A 17,094-nucleotide genomic window follows, 5' to 3' on the forward strand; every position below is an offset into this window, starting at 1 on the left:
ACCTGTGACAGGCAGGTGCATGTTGAGGCTCACCTGTGACAGACAGGTGCGTGTTGAGGCTCACCTGTGACAGGCAGGTGCGTGTTGAGGCTCACCTGTGACAGGCAGGTGTACAGTAGGTGCATGTTGAGGCTCACCTGTGACAGACAGGTGCGTGTCGAGGCTCACCTGTGGTGTTAATCATGCTCTTGGGCGTGGCGGTGGAGGCGGCGGCGAAGATGTTGGGCGTGCTGCCCGAGGCGGGGCCGCCCGCGGCACTGGCGCTGCCCACGGTGGTGACCGCCAGATTCCCCGGCGGCGGCTTCTTCACCGGCACCACCACGCTCCTGTGGCACAGGGACACGACCGCGCCATCAGGCAGGTAACCAGGGTTACCATTTGAATTTATCAAAAACGGATTAACATGCACAGCTGGAAGGCTGATCGCGAACAGGGTGGGGAGCTGTTGTTTGTACCGATCGCAGACTGGGGAGTACTTGGGACAAAAATTCATCACAAACTAAAGCTAAGTCTTTCCAATCAGTTACTCAGATCACACATCATATTATCTGGTTGGGAGCACAAACTGGACCTGTACAAATAATCTGAAAGCCGGACATTCTGGTCGAAAAGTCAGTATCTTAACACAGAGGCAATCAGCTAACCGAGTCAGTCAGTTGGCACGGAGACAGTCAGTTAACAGAGCCAGTCAGCTAATAGTCGATCAAAAAACACAGTCAGTAAGCAATCACAGTCAGTTGGCTTTTGTTTTTTAATGATATGCACTTCTCCTAGTTAGTGATTCATTCCTCCTCTGTATTCATACAACTCCACAAATGGTGATTTTTAAACACGGCCATTTTAAACATAATCTGGCTCTTGCTGTCTGCCTGTCTGTCTGTCTGTCTGCCTGCCTGCCTGCCTGCCTGCCTGCCTGCCTGCCTGCCTGCCTGCCTGCCTGCCTGCCTGCCTGCCTGCTTGCTTTAAAGCTGATCAGGAGGCTAAATTGCAGAAGTCAACGACACTCCTCCAGATTATGTTTGGAGGCATCAATTGTAAAGCGCTTTGGATAAAAGCGCTATATAAATGCAGTCCATTTACCATTTACCATGTTTGATATGGGACGAGACTCGCTTCAAGAAGAAAGAAGAATAAACAAGACCAGGTCAAAACCTAGTATAATGTATGGCTGGACCGGCCGACCAATGGTGTAACTCCATCACTCACTCAGTCACTCACTCAGTCACTCAGTCACAGACATTCGCGTTTGAAGGGCTGGCCCCGCTGTTGCGGTCCAGCCAGAAAAACACAGGATGCTTTAAATCCGTGCGTGGGACCTTTAAGGCAGCAACCGCAGGCCAGAGCCAGGAAATAGCTAAAATGTACACCCAGGTACGCTATTTATCAACCTTACAGAACAGCTGGAAAAGGGAGTCGCCGGCATAAACAATATGATGTTTTTCAATATTTTGCTCTCCATAGAGACCGCAGCTCCGTGCATCCACTCCCTCCCTGCTGGTCGGGCTCCACTTCAAAGCCGACCCCAGCGAACAGGTCCTGCCTGTTCTCACATCGTCCCTCATCCATCAATAAAGACCAAAACCCATCGCTCCGTTCCTGAGCGCAACAAACAAAGCCGTGATCGGCGTTTTATGTAATACAGCGTTGCCTTTTTTTCTTTTTTCTTTCTTTTCTCTGTTTGCGCAATAGTATGAACTGCATAGCCGAGATTCCAAGAAATCGTTTTTCGGCGAAAGCATTTTAATTCACTGCACGAGGAGGTTTCGGTCTACTCCAAAGAGGGAACGGAAAAGGGCTTCTAAAATAGAATCCAGAAATGCCGCTATTTTTACAACTTCCTATAATATCTAATTAAACAAGTGAAAGCCCAAAGAAGCAATACTTCTCTTTTCATCCAGCGTTAATGCTGTTATGGGGGGTTGACAGGGAGGGAGTAAAAAGATACTAATACTCCTTCAGGAGATGCAGGAGGGTGGGAGTGCTGTTCTCTATAAGCTATTTTGAGTTCCTCTGCACCTGCAGATATAGAAGGCCAAGAAGAGTTCCTCCCAGCATCATTATTCTGCCGGACAAATAAATGGGTGACATGTCACAGCACTGGTCCTACTGGTGTGAGCATGCTCAGACTTCACCCAGCTGAAGTACTGGAGTGCTGTAGACATCCCTGTTGCCACGGCAGCTCCATGCCTCTGGCACAGCTGTATCAGCACAGGAGTGCAAAGCCAGAGCAAATAAACCAGTGGATTACAGTCACAGTCAGGGAGCCGAGCCGGTAAAATGCAGTAGTGATTGGCTGAACTTTCTTGTTTCTTGTTCTGTGGTCTCTGCTGATTGGCTGTCAAACACTCCCCGGTCTGTAAATGAGACGTTCACCAGGAGCAGTGCGCCAGCCCTGTGCCGAAACCCCCCCCCCCCCCCCCCCGTGTGTTAGGCGTCCTGGTGGCAGTCACAGAGCACAGCGGAGCGTAGCCCGAACCCCTTTCTGAGTCCACAACCCCATTATTGAGCAAACACTGTAACCCCCCCCCCCACTTGCTAAAGTCTTTTTTATTTGCTCCTCACTTGACCCCTGAATACAGAACGACTTGCAGCTCACATTTCTGCAAAACAGTCCTTTCATCCAGCTGGACATACACGGGAGCAATTAAGCGCCTTGCTCACGGGCGCGACGGCAGTGCTTCGACTGGGATATGAACCCGTAACCCCCCCGAGTAACAACCCATTACACTACTCTCTCACCCTGTTGTTACATTTATTATTGAACACAGCCCGTGCACCGCCCACGGAAAACACGCCACGGGCGGGCGCTGGCACAGAAGATGGCGGCTGCAAGCGATGGCGGCGGCAGCAGAAAGAACAGTCTAGACCAGTCATGTGACCCCGCGCCCGTTCCAGCCGTTTCCCGGAAAGCGCCGGCAAACAAGGTTAATTGTGGTCAGAGGGACGGATCTAATGGAGCCGACAGCCCAGGACATGAATAATACACACATTAGCTCATTAGCGCCGTCCAAATATGCGTCTCCAACAGGGCCCTGTTTATTTATGGAAGCGCGATGAGCACAAAGGGGCCGTCACATGACCGCCAGCGACTGCCACCAGAAGAGAGCCGTGGAGAATGGCGGACTGGAGAGGCATGGGGTAAAACAGGCACGGGGTAAAAACAGGCATGGGGTAAAAACAGGCATGGGGGTAAAACAGACATGGGGGTAAAATAGACATGGGGGTAAAACAGGCATGGGGGTAAAACAGACATGGGGGTAAAACAGGCATGGGGTAAAACAGACATGGGGGTAAAACAGGCATGGGGTAAAACAGACATGAGGTAAAACAGGCATGGGGGTAAAATAGGCATGGGGTGAAACAGGCATGGGGGTAAAACAGAAATGGGTCAAATAATTACTGTAAATAATACAAGATATTTTAAAAAATTACTAACTAATTTTAAAATAAACCTTTTCCGCAAAATTCAGTAATACCTTTCTGCTTTCATACAACTGCACATTTGAGTGAGTGAAATGCTTCAGGGATCTGTAGGGGTGCTTTCAAATTTTACTGGCATCTGAGGAGTATGAGTATTTCAAATACATACCAGTGTTTGACCCTGGTCTGGCCACACGTGTGATGTGTGCTATAAGGGGTGACCCTCTCCCATGAATCATTCTGTACCACTCCCGGCTGAAATGAGTGCTAGAATGGTGAACCCCCCCCCCCCCCCCCCCCCCCCGTCACCCCAATGTGTACTGTTAAGCCCCAGGAGTTATGACGTCCACACAATAAGGGTTCACATCAGGAGGGCATTAAGGTGTGCCTACACAGAGCAACTTGCCCAGAACACACAGGGGGAAAAAGTGCTGTTCCCCAGACAACCGGGCTCTGTGGAGGGGAGTCCCTCGTCCCCCAGAGCCTAGCGAAGCAGCCAGGGCCCCTGTAATGGGTCGTGACACAGTTAAGCCCCTCCCCCCACCTCGGTCAGGTGACATGCCTCAGGCACCAATGTTCCGCATCATCAGTGTGATTCTAAACAATCACACACAGTAAAAGGGAAGAAACATCGACATCTCACATCAGAGAACATGGACAAACTGAACGTGTTTTTAAAACAGTAAAGTTCAAATAACAGAAAAATGTGTTATTTAAGTAACCTTTATAGGATTGTGGTACTTCACACATTGTAAATAATACTGATGAGAAGTGAGAAATGTATCGAACTACAGTATATATTCACACAATAACTGTGAATGTGCTAATTGAAATATTTTGATAATAATTATAATAATAACAACAATAACTCTTTAAATACTACAGCATACAAGCAGTTGCACAAAGGAGTATTTCATAACATACAGAGAGGGAAAGAGAGAGAGAGAGGGAGAGAGAGATAGAGGCAAAGAGATAGAGGGAGAGGGAAAGAGAGGGTGAGAGCGAGGGTGAAAGAGAGAGAGAGGGAAAGAGAGGGTGAGAGAGATGGAGAGAGAGAAAGAGAGAAGGAGGAAGTGCCACAGCAGTGGGGAATAAAGCACATCAGGGCCCGGCGCAGAGGCGGATCAGACGCACTTCACCAGAGGTACCCCGCCAGTAACAGGCTCACTCAAATATTAAACAGCTGCACAGACGCCGTTCCCCTTTCCCAAACACACACACACACACACACACACACACACACACGGCCACGGCATCACTTATTAATCCAACACTCCGCCATCAAAACACCAGCGCGCCGCGGAACGAACGAGCGTTTCGCGCGACGAGCGGGTTCGGAGAAAAGGGCCTTCGTTCCGATTATTTATCTGTGGTCGCGATATTTCAGCTTCCTCTGGGAGGCACAGGGCCGCCCCGGGACCTGCTGCTCCAGAGTGGCGTACAGGCTGTTGATAAAATATGAATACTTTTAATGAATATTTAATTTGCCAGGCACTCATGAATGATGTATAAATAACCCAACGTATATTTTATTAATAGGATTGTCTTAATTGAGTCGGCTTGAATAAAGCAAGGATTAATCTTGAGATGAATATTAACAGGATCTATGGCTCTCTGGCTCCCGTATTCCTTCACATTTTACTGGTGGAAAAACAGCTAATAATGTGCTTTTAATCACAGAAATCAATCTCATAAATGCTGCGCTCACAAGGAGAAGCAAAAAAATAAGTATTCAAGAAATAAATAAAAAAACATACAATCCCTTCCACTTATTTCAATTTGTTTACCAGCCACAATGCATGCATAGTGACGCGTATAAAATTTTAATCTGCTTTTGCATAAATGGTTTTTATTATAGACGCTCTCAGAGTAATCACAAGAGGACAAATCGTTCGCAGCACAGAGAGCTGTGCTATTCGGAATGCAGAGTACATCTGATGATTTGAATATTACTCAAGATTTAGTCTCATTCTTTTTTAAACACATTTTCCTTTTTTTACAGGAAATAAACAACATGGCGCGTGTTGTGGAATAGAGCAAAAAGCGCGCAACACAGGAAAACAAGACGTAGGGGAACGTGGGATGGGATGTTTCAGTTCCTTTTAGCCTTTGTGCAACCACTTGACCAAAAAATAAATAAAATCCTCGGAAATTTAGTCCGCCGTAAAGCTCACAGTTCAGTGCACAAGCGCCACAAACGAAAAGCACAAACACAGAACCAGAAGAACTTTTTTGTTTTGTTTTTAGAACATGGAGGGAACATTGTTACCTTCCCTCTTTGTTTTTAGAACATGGAGGGAACATTGTTACCTTCCCTCCGTGTCTTTTTCTCTCATTTGAATCTGTCAAGGCGGCCGGTCGCCGGTCACAGATGCTCTCCCCGAGCCCTGGACACGGGGGCGCTAATTGAAAAATCCACTCCCAGCCGAAAAAAGCGGGCGAACAGAAGGGGGGGGGTCGGTCGGGAGAGAGAGAGAGAGGCTGGCTTCGCCCGGCTCTCGAGTCCTTTGAGGGGAATTTTTTTTGTTTTTTTTTTTTGTTTTTGATGTTGTCGCTCCCAATCTGCGGAGGGCCCCCGTCTGACAGGCGATCGAAGGGGGCCGAGGCGCGGGGGGGGGGGGATTGGCAGCTCATTCCGCAGGCAGGTGGCAAACAATTAGACACGGCAATTTGCGGCCGCCGATGACATTAAAGCGTGAGATGGAGCCGCCGCGCGGCGCCCCCCCCCCCCCCAGCCCTCCCGGCCCGGACGCGCCCCGTGAAAGCATTTCAAAAATAATACACTTCACCGTGGCGACTCATTTTCGGGCCTGCCACGTCCCATTACCGCGCCGAGCACTGAAGCCGACAGGCTGGCCGGCGGTGTGACGCAAGGCCACTTCTGTTTAATCTGTCATCAACGCCCTGGAGACCCTAATCTCCCCCCCCCCCCCTCCTCTCCACCCCCTGCCCTCCCCTTCATCAATATCACCTCCTCTCCCTCATTCAGCAGCCTGCATACATTAGGCCGCCTCAGCCAGGGGAGCGGCCATTGTTCCCCTGAATCACCGTGTCCCTCCATCGCTTCACTCCTGCCCACCCCCCCACCCCCCCCGTGAGTCACACCCACAAGCCGGAGAAAAGGGGGCACTCTGGGGCTTTCTTAAATATCCTGCGCCCACCCCTACCCCCCACCACCCCCCCCCCCCAATCTCTTCTTTTGCCATTTCTGTCAGTTTTTTCAGTGGAGGACATTTAATGCGATTCATTCAGATTCAGGCAGCAAAGGTTACAGGGAGAGAGTGGGGGGGGGGAGAGCGTGACCATTCTGTTTAGGGGCTAACAGTGAAAGAACATCTGACAGAGCTAAATCAGGAGAAACTCACTCACTTTCTCATTGTTTAGCCACCTATATGTACCACCCTACCGTTAATAAAACACACATATAGAAAGTGTTAAATTCGTTAAAATCTTGTTAAATCATGCCTTCAAGCACCCTTCCTAACATTAAAGACTTCTTATACTTATTAGGAAGGGTTGTGTACAACACAACAACATGCTAATTCTATGAGCAGTAACAGCACCCACCCAACATCTCACAACAACATCAACAAGTACTCATGTTGGAGCATGTTACACTTTTGAAGGCATTATGCAGTGTCTATACATGTGTTATGCATGCGTTATACACAGTTAATAGAAAGTGTTTTCATATCCGTAGGAGAGGGGTAAGGTGCAGGAAGACTCAATGCTAACTGCAGCTAGTTTCAGCAGTTTTGTGTTCCAAAGGACGAGGGTGGTTTGCATTTCATGAACCTCCAGACCTATGGACCACTACAGACCACTTAGAAGTCTTATCTGGTCCGGGAATGTAAACATCCCAAAACACGCAGACGTGGGCGTTTTTTTAACCGTTTGAATGTCCGTAACCGAGGCAGAAATGACTTATTTTCGGGATTAAGAGCCATTAACGTTAACCCCGGTAACCCCGGCAACACGGGATGGCTGATCCCAAAGGGAGTTTACAGGAGCACTTTGGGACAGGGTACAGGAAATGTTCGTGGGATTAACATCTGTGGGGCTCCAGAAATAGAAACCAGGTTTGGAGGAAACTGTCAAGAGACTTTAAGCACCTGGCCTGGGTCAAACAACTTTAACCTTTTAAGACAACAGTAAAATTGAAAAGTCTTTTATATAATTGCAGTAAAATTTAGTTTCTAATTTTCAAGTGTCCGCTGAAGTTTTCTGTAATGTTACTTGCATCGTAAGAGTTAAAGTATTTTTAGTTACAGTATTATTAAAGAAAAAACCTTGTGCACAGCGTGTTTTTTTATAAGGTGCTAAACAGAAGAGGTAAGAGCGAAGCCCATTGCTCACTGCCTCTCTGTCATTAAATTGAGTCATTCGCTCAACAAGGTCCGATTCTTCTGTTCCGAGTGTGCAGTTAGCAAAAGGCCACTAATACATTTCGCTTTCATGCTCTTTTTTAAAAATGTCAAATTCAAGTACTGGAGCCATATATGTCAGGCATATTAACAGTTCACAGTAGGACGGCCTGGGGGCAGGAGGGTGTGCGTATTTGGGGAGTGTGCCGACCCACCTGTCGAAGGAGTGGAACTGCATGGGCAGGATGGCCTGGGCCTGGGTCTTGACGGCCGGGTCTGGGTAGGGGAGGGGCTCCGGCCCGGCGTCGGCGGCCTCCACGGGCGAGGCCACCAGGCTCTTGAGGATCTCCTTGACGTTGATGCCCTTGCTGCCCCCCTGGGAGATGCTGGAGATGGAGGGGGCGGGCCGGAGCACCTCCACGCCGGGCGACTCGGCCAGGCTCTCCTGCGACCTCTTGACCTCCGAGGAGAGGGTGCAGAGGAGCTCGCTCATGGCGTCGGGCCCCCCCGGGCCCAGCCCCGCCCCCGGCCCCGCCCCCGCCCCGGCCTCCAGGTCGCCCCCGTTCAGCACGCCCGACACCTGCTCCTCGCCGATGCCCGAGTCGGTGTGCGGCAGCGAGCTCTCCACGTGCAGGTCCTCCACCGGCGTGGGCGTGTCCTTGGCGCCGTCCGCGAAGGCGCTGGGGTTCTCTGCGGGCGGAAACAGCCAATCGGTGAGCAGCGATGGGCAAAAATATCTGGAATACTTTTTCGCACTTTTTCCCACAAATTTTGTATTAAAAATCTATAAACTACACTTAAAATATGGAGGCGTAGGTTGCTGTTGTTTTGCAGAAGGGACAGAAATATGAACAGACAAAAATAGATAAATGAAAATGCACGTATCAAATACATGGTATTAAAATACCACCCCCATCCTTTACTGTGGACTTCCTGAAGCCTACGCATCTTTACATAAACTAAATGTATCAAGCATACTACCTTTTAACAAAGCGGCAATTAAAACAATCACTAAAGACAAAATCAATACTTTGGAAATGTTTCATTAAAAGCCTGAATCAGTAGATCCTCATTATTACTAGTAATAATAATAACCCTCAAAACTCCAAGATTTACAGTAATGACCACAGGATTCACTGCTCAGCAGACACCTGATTAATGGCAGCGCAAAGACTTTCATAACTCCACCGAGCGCAAATATATCTATCACACAGCTAAGCTAAGCCCCCATCGCAGGAAAGTGCCCAATCTCTTTTCATGCTAATAAAAACTAATCCCCAATTCAATTTAAATCCAGTTCAGAGAGATGGGGAAGATAGAATTCAGAACGCTTATTAACGAGATCTGAGGGTGAATCTGATTGGCCCCCGCTCGGCTGGAGATGAATCGGCCGATAGGGTCCACGCCGGATTAGCGAAAGAGAGATAATCACACGGCTCACGGTCGCTTCGATAAATACAACCGCGGCTGCACTGCCAGGGAGGAGAGGAGCGAGGGATGGATGGAGGAAGGAAATAAGGGGTCGCTTCTTTGACTCGTTACTGGCCGGAATCATCCATGTTTTTTGGAAATTCCTTTCCTTTAACACACACCGGCATAGCCTATGGGCTACAGACTCATTTCAGGACCCACCTCACATACTCCCACAACCTTTTGGGTCCCGACCCATAGTTAAAGAGACACTGGCTTAGAGGCAAAGGGGCTTTCACGTGTCATCATTAAGAGTCAATGATTGGTTGTGGAAAGCAAGTGGTTCTCATTGGCTTAGAGGTATCCATAATTGACTGCACCCTGATGCTCCGTCCTTTTTTTGGGGAGGAGAGGGGAGAGAGTTGGCTTCTCCCATCAATGTATTTTCACCAGTCAATCAGCCATCTCTGTATTTTCCTTTTATTTTTATTTTACTTAAAAAATGAGAATCCTCTCATTTCTGGGCCTTTGACGCAACCATGAAATTGGCCACCACTTATTATTTCAGCGTTCAGGGGTTTATTCACAGTGTCACGGCCTGTCTCAGACTTTAATTGTGTTTCACAGCTTCTGAACTGCGCTGTGAAAAGCCAAGCCAGGTGCCCCTCCAGCTCAGACGCAGCTCCTCAGTCAGCTTCACTTCCAGCGTTAAAATGGCGGGCGGGTTTCAGAACGCGGCCGCGTTTCGTTCGTTCATCCGTCCGCAGCGAGCAGCATTTTCGGAGTCGTTCTGGTACAACGATCGATTTTACAATTCGCCTGACAAGGTCACGCGTCCCAGAAAGTATTTAAAGCGCTCGTGACCACCGATTTGTGACGCTCTTTTGAAGCGTCATGTACAGCCCTACGGCACACAGGCAGTTATCTCCACGGAAACACCAGCAAAACAAATTTTGCCACCGAGTGCAGTGCAGGACACCGAAAGAAATCCACCAAACAAGGCCTCTCCTCCTTCGACGGTAAACTACCGAGTTTACCACGGGCGAAGCCATTCTGGCCCGCCTCCCTCCCCACCCCCTGACACACACTCTTCCCTGACTCCGCCCACTTGTTCCTCAGACGCCAAGGCCGACTTCACTCACGGTCGCCATGGCCACTAACGAGGCCAGCGCGAGCGGGGCCTGATTTAGGGGGAGAGGACGTCTGGGTTTCTCACTCCACCACAGACAGCAGTGTGTGTGTCACAAATCGTTTTGAACAGTCCCTCTCTATGATCCCAGGGTGATCCTGCATCACTTCCTGTCCCTCTCTATGACCCCGGGGTGATCCTGCATCACTTCCTGTCCCTCTCTATGACCCCGGGGTGATCCTGCATCACTTCCTGTCCCTCTCTATGACCCCGGGGTGATCCTGCATCACTTCCTGTCCCTCTCTATGACCCCGGGGTGATCCTGTGTCTCTTCCTGGTCCTCTCTATGACTCCAGGCTCTGTTGGTGGATTGGCTGCTTAATTGGCACTGACAGACGGGGCTGGAAATAGAACACAGCTCTATTCCCGACAACTACGCCTTCCCTCTGTCCTGACCTCTCTAAACTGCCCCTGCCCCCCTCTCTGCCTATCTCTGTCTCCCCCCTCCCTCCCTCTCTGTCTCCCCCCTCCCTCCGTCTCTGTCTCCACCTCCCTCCCTCTCTGTCTCCCCCCTCTCCCTCTCTCTGTCTCCACCCTCTCTCCCTCTCTGTCTCCCCCCTCTCTCCCTCTCTGTCTCCACCTCCCTCCCTCTCTGTCTCGCCCTCTCTCCCTCTTTCTGTCTCTCCCTCTCTCTGCCTCCACCTCCCTCCCTTTCTGTCTCCCCCTCTCTCCCTCTTTCTGTCTCACCCTCTCTCTCTCTGTCTGTCTCTCGCTCTCTCTGTCTCCACCTCCCTCCCTCCTCTCTCTCTCTGTCTCTGTCTCTCTTTTTGGCCTCCTCCTGGTCTCTCCTTCCTTTAAATCTAAACTCTCTCTGCACCCACAACTCCCACATTTCTCTCTTGCCCTCTCCATCCCTCACTCACTCCATCCATCCTCTTCCTCCTCTCCTCTCATCCTCTCAAACTCTCTGCCCCTCTGCCCCCACTGTTCATGTGTACTACCTTTCCTGCCTGCAGCACCATGAGCCCTGGCTCCAGCAGACCGGGCCTCTTGCACAGGTTCACTGCTGCACTCACAGACACACCGACTGAATAATGCATTTAACTGCCTTTCACCGCCTCTCTGCCTTTGAAGCTCAATACCTACAAAGGCCTGAATTATTTTCACCCACCTCTCTCAAAGCCATTCATTTTTTTCTGAAGGTATTTGACTGGTTTCAAAAAAAAAAAGTATGAATATTTCATACTTGTTAAAGAAGATGGACATCTCTTGGAGCAGAAAAAGACCATTGTGTTGTGGAGTGATGATGAAGGCTTGTGTAACGACTTTTCCCTACGATGCCCCCTGCTGGCAGTGTTAATTGCATGCACTGCAATTAGAGGACCGCATGAATTAATCATGGTGGAGCAGTGGAGGAACAGGCCCCTAAACAAATGTTGGCAGGCAGAGCAAGTACAGCAGAAGACTTGCAGGGGTGTCAGTCTCCAGTCCTGGGGGGCCGCAGTGCCTGCTGGTCTTTGCGGTTTCTTTTCAATCAGCAGCCAATTAAGACCAAGGTGTGTGAACCCTTTAGCCAATCAATGATTTAACTGATCACTCAGGCAGAAACACGCCAAAAACCAGCAGACACTGCGACCCTCCAGGACCGGAGTTTGACAGCCCTGCCGTAGAGCATCGTACAGCCCTGTTCTGAACGGGATGGGGGACAAGACGAGAGTTAAGGGGGAGGGCTCAGGATCGCACCAGTACTGGTTGGGGAGTTGATCTCTTGTCGGATGCTCCTCCCCGATTGGCTGCTGGACCTGCCAATCTCACGCTGGGGCTCCAGGATGTCCCGGTACTTGGAGACCATCAGGACGGAGATGAAATAGACCACAGCCAGCGCCAGGAACTGCGCCTGTTTACTGTCGTCCTGGAAACGAGAGGGACATGTCACACGCACACGCCCTGACGCCCCCCTGCAGCCAGGTGTGGCTTCAACAGCCAATCAATACTGACACATGAAAATGCCTTAAAGCCTCTAACTTAATACAGCTACTTCAGAAGTGTGTGGGCTAAGGAGCAGTGTGTGTGTGTGTGTGTGTGTGTGTGTGTCTGTCTGCCTGCCTGCATGTGTGTGTGTGTGTCTCTGCATGGGTAAGTATGCGTGCATGTGTCTGTCTGTCTGTATGTGTAAGTGTGTGTGTCTGTCTGCATGCGTGTGTGTGTGTGTGTGTAAGTGTACGTGTGTGTGTGTGTGTCTGCATGCGTAAGTATGTGTGTGTGTGTGTGTGTCTGTCTGTCTGTCTGTCTGTCTGTCTGTCTGTCTGTCTGTCTGTCTGTATGTGTAAGTGTGTGTGCGTCTGTCTGTCTGCATGTTTAAGAGTGTGTGTGTGTCTGCGCATCTGTCTGTCTGCATGTGTAAGTGTGTGTGTGTGTGTGTGCCTATTTGTGTGTGAATTCTTTAATGGCTCAAAATCCCTAAAATGTATGACTGAGTAGTCACAGCTACAGAATTCCATTGTATTGCTTTATATTGCACATGTCCAACATGTTGCTTAAGCCCTTCCCCCCTACCTCTTTCACAGTGTTTCATCACCTCTTATCAGTACAAACACACACACACACACACACACACACACACACGCACACACACACACGCACACACACCTGCGTACTCACCACATCGCGGAAAACAACGGCTCGTAGCCGATTGATGTCCACATCCTGCAGAAGCCTGTCAGGATCCTTGATGGGAGAAAGGTTACTGAGGACATTCTCTATGGTAGTCTGAACCAGAAAACAGAACAACCACATAACTGGGGACATTCTCTATGGTAGTCTAAAGCACAGAAGAGAAGTACAACAGCAGCACATCTTTCAAACCCCCCTCTGAACAAAACAAGCATAACACTGCTTTCCAATTCTGTCATCAACCACTTAAGCACAAGCTATTTCTGACAAATTGCAGATTCAAGCTGTGAAAACACCTAATGAGTGGAAGGTAAGAGACAGAAGAAGACGTGTAAAATTGACAAGAGGCGAAAACAGTTTTAAATGTGTGAAGTAAATACTTTGAGCAAAGTCTGTTTGTGTATTCGCTGGATTTAACATTTCTGGGTTGAAGTTCCTTCGAGGGTATAAAATGACAGAATGCGTTAAACAAACAAAATAAGAAAGCTCGCAGCTAAGCAGTCTAACATTTTGCACTTATAGGGAACAAGAGCGGCTGCAATATAATTACAGCTATATATAGTCAAGTATGTCTTGCGTAGTGGCCCAGTGTGTAATTACACTGAGGCCAATGGACATATTTATCAGGCTGTGATGAGGTTGTGCCACACAGTGTGGGGACAGAGAAACATGATGATGTGCGGAAGCAGTTGAGGGCCAGACGCAGCAGCAATGGTTTGGTAAGAGCATCATAGAGAGAACTGTAATAGAAGTGTAATACAGGGTTATAATGGGTTAGTAAGAGTGTAATAGAACTTTAGCAGGCATGTCATAGAGGGCTATAACAGGTCAATAAGAGTGTAATAGAACTTTAGCAGGCATGTCATAGAGGGCTATAACAGGTCAATAAGAGTGTAATAGAACTTTAGGAGGCATGTAATAGAGAGCTATAACAGGTTAATAAGAGTGTAATAGAACTTTAGCAGGCATGTAATAGAGGGCTATAACAGGTCAATAAGAGTGTAATAGAGTTGTAGAGATGGCAAGGCTTATTAAGAGGGCAAAATAAAAAGGTGTTATGGTTTCGGAACAGAGATAATGCTTTAGGTAGAGAGTGACAAATGAAAGGCTTAAATAACAGTGCAATAGAAGCCGATGTAATTGTTTAATAATATATAGAGCGGGGAAACTCAAATCTGACCCCCAGGGGGCAGCAGTACTGCTGGTTTTCATTCCTCCCCTCTAATCAGGGACTGACTGAATCCTGACGTACCAGCGGACATCACTAGAAGCTCCTGACACGTGGAAGGTTCTAGACTAAAAGGTTATATACATACAAAAGCAGAAAACTGCTATAAATGCTGTAACTGTTATAAAACCATCCGTACACACACCTGTACATGGACCAGCCTAGTATTCCGCCCTGTTCACTACCACAAATAACCATATATGGTTAACGGAACACCCAATGTGACTGTGACATGCATATAAATCAGCTTGTCATTTTAATTCACTGTCAGTGAAAGTGGAGAAGTCCAGACCGCAAAACAAAGAAGAGAAACTTCCCGGAGTGTGAAATCGAGACGCTCATTATGGAGATAGGGGCCTAGACAGGCTATATTGTTTGGTGAAAACAGGTCTGGCATAACCAATAAAAGAAAATTTGCGGAGTGGAGGCATGTGACAGCAGCCGAACCGTTTCGGAAATTAAAAGGAAAGTGGATGGAGGGAAGGGTATTGCTTCACACCAGCAAAGCATACGTGCCCGGTATTGCTGACATCGAGGGGCAACACAAATAGCCACTCCCCTCCGCCCCTTACATAAGATTATACTACCATAGCCAGTAAATAATAATAACTGCCACTGTTGAGTTATGACACTTATCAGCCGGTGATGCTGCATTATTCAGAATAATATGACACGATATGATCATACCTCATTGTCTGATAACACCGAAATTCATGAGTACCCCTGATTTAGTTTAAATTGTTTAGTATCCGTTTTGTAATTAAATAGTAATAGAGTTGTAACAGATTAGTAATATAGTTGCAATAGATGAGTAATATAATTGTAATGGATTAGTAATAGAGTTGTAATGGGTTAGTGATGGAGTTGTAATGGGACAGTGAGAGAGTTGTAATAGAGTTGTAACAGATTAGTAATATAGTTGCAATAGATGAGTAATATAATTGTAATGGATTAGTGATAGAGCTGTAATAGGTTAGTGATAAACCAAAATGGGTTAGTAATACAGTCATAATGGGTTGGTGACAGAGTTGTAATGGATTAGTAACAGAGTTGTAACGGATTAGTAACAGATTTGTAATGGATTAGTAATAGGGTTGTAATGGATTAGTAACAGAGTTGTAATGGATTAGTGATAGAGCTGTAATGGCTGAGGAACTGATGGAGTTGTGATGGTTTTGTAATAAAGACCAATGTAATGTTCTAGCTGGAGTGTAACAGAGAGTTGTAATGTAGTGTGATGGGGCAGATCGGAGGCACTGAGGGGGGGTGTGGGGGGGCAGATCAGAAGCACTGGGGGGGGTGTGAGGGGGCAGATCGGAGGCACTGGGGGGGGGTGTGGGGGGGCAGATCGGAGGCACTGAGGGGGGGTGTGAGGGGGCAGATCGGAGGCACTGGGGGGGGGGGGGTGTGGGGGCAGATCGGAGGCACTGGGGGGGGGGGGGGTGTGGGGGCAGATCGGAGGCACTGAGGGGGGGTTGTGAGGGGGCAGATTGGAGGCACTGAGGGGGGGTGTGGGGGGACAGATCGGAGGCACTGAGGGGGGGGTGTGAGGGGGCAGATCGGAGGCACTGGGGGGGGGGGGGTGTGGGGGTACCTTGCTGACAGGCGGAACGTTCTGCAGGTTCTCCTGGGTCTTGCTGCTCGGGAGGGAGGATTTGGTTGTTCTGTCCCTCTGTCTCTGCCTGCACTCCAAACAGTTTCTCACAGCCACACAGCACACTGCAGAGAGAGAGAGAAAGAGGGGAGGGGGGGGGAGAGAGAGAGAGAGAGAGAGAAAGAGAGAGAGAGAGAAAAAGAGGGGAGGGAGAGAGAGAGAGAGAGAGAAAGAGAGAGGGGGAGAAAGAGAAAGAGAGGGGAGCAGGAGGGAGAGACTATGTTTAATGTTCAGTAATGCAAGACCCAACATGATCACTTGATAGTTTATTAGCCTCTCACTTAATTATGAAACCTAGCTAAAAAAAATAATTAATTCAGGAATAATATCACAAAACAGACACTCTCTCTCACACACGCACACACACACACACACACACACAAACACACCCTCTCACACACTCCCCCCACACACACTCCCCCACACACACACACACACACACACACACACACACACACACACACTCTCACACACTCCCCACACACACACACACACACACACACACACACACACACACACACACACTCACACACACGCTCACCCAGTCTCAGGCACTGGCGCATTAGGCCCCCGGAGGACATGTTCTTCTCGGCCTCGATCTCGCTGAAGTTGAGGGAGCTGGCGAACACCAGCACGTCCACCATGGCCATCAGGCGGCTCAGGAAGGTCACTGCCGTCTCCGAGGACATGCCCTGCGTCGCCTCGATGCTCTCCAGCTCCGTCTGCGCGCGGGGGGGGGGGGGGGCCAGGGCGGGGAGAGAGAGCGGGCGCGGCCTTAGTCACGGACTCCCGCCATCCTTCCGCGGACTCCCGCCGCTCCGCAGAGGAGGGGCGAGCGACGGTAAAACCGCCACCGCGCTCAATCCCAAACCCAACGCTACAGCACGTCGTCTGGCCTACGGCGACAGCGCAAGTCCTTCTGAGACCTGCCTGCCCAGGTGAGATCACACTTCCTCATTACATTACCTTACAGTCATTAGGCACAAGCTCTTACCCAGAGTGACATGCGTAAGTGCAGAACATTACTGTGTTACTCTCAGGAATACAAAAATCCAGTTTCACCAGGAAGGCACAGAGGCTAACAGTTGTGATGATGAGGGCTTTGGTGACAGTGAGCCAGCAACACAGCTCGGACTGAAGTGAGCAGGAGAGACAGGCTCTAAAGGTTACTAGCTAAAACGGAGGCTTAGGACGCAGTCATGGACAAGGGCGTGAC

The 17,094-nt window shown here is 49.0% G+C and overlaps 1 protein-coding gene across 1 annotated transcript in view; it reads right to left on the bottom strand.

Moving 5' to 3' along the window:
• Window positions 1–17,094, bottom strand: part of nbeab (neurobeachin b) — a 203,999-nt gene that overhangs the window by 169,575 nt on the left and 17,330 nt on the right. Inside the window, exons 12-17 of the mRNA XM_035383683.1 lie at window positions 16,420–16,600; window positions 15,819–15,943; window positions 12,985–13,050; window positions 12,067–12,235; window positions 8,000–8,474; window positions 169–326 (exon numbers count right to left, since the gene is read on the bottom strand). Coding sequence (XP_035239574.1) covers window positions 169–326; window positions 8,000–8,474; window positions 12,067–12,235; window positions 12,985–13,050; window positions 15,819–15,943; window positions 16,420–16,600 — 1,174 coding nt within the window. The remainder of the gene's footprint in view (window positions 1–168; window positions 327–7,999; window positions 8,475–12,066; window positions 12,236–12,984; window positions 13,051–15,818; window positions 15,944–16,419; window positions 16,601–17,094) is intronic.

Source organism: Anguilla anguilla, chromosome 12, assembly GCF_013347855.1.
Source record: "Anguilla anguilla isolate fAngAng1 chromosome 12, fAngAng1.pri, whole genome shotgun sequence".
NCBI lineage: Eukaryota > Metazoa > Chordata > Actinopteri > Anguilliformes > Anguillidae > Anguilla > Anguilla anguilla.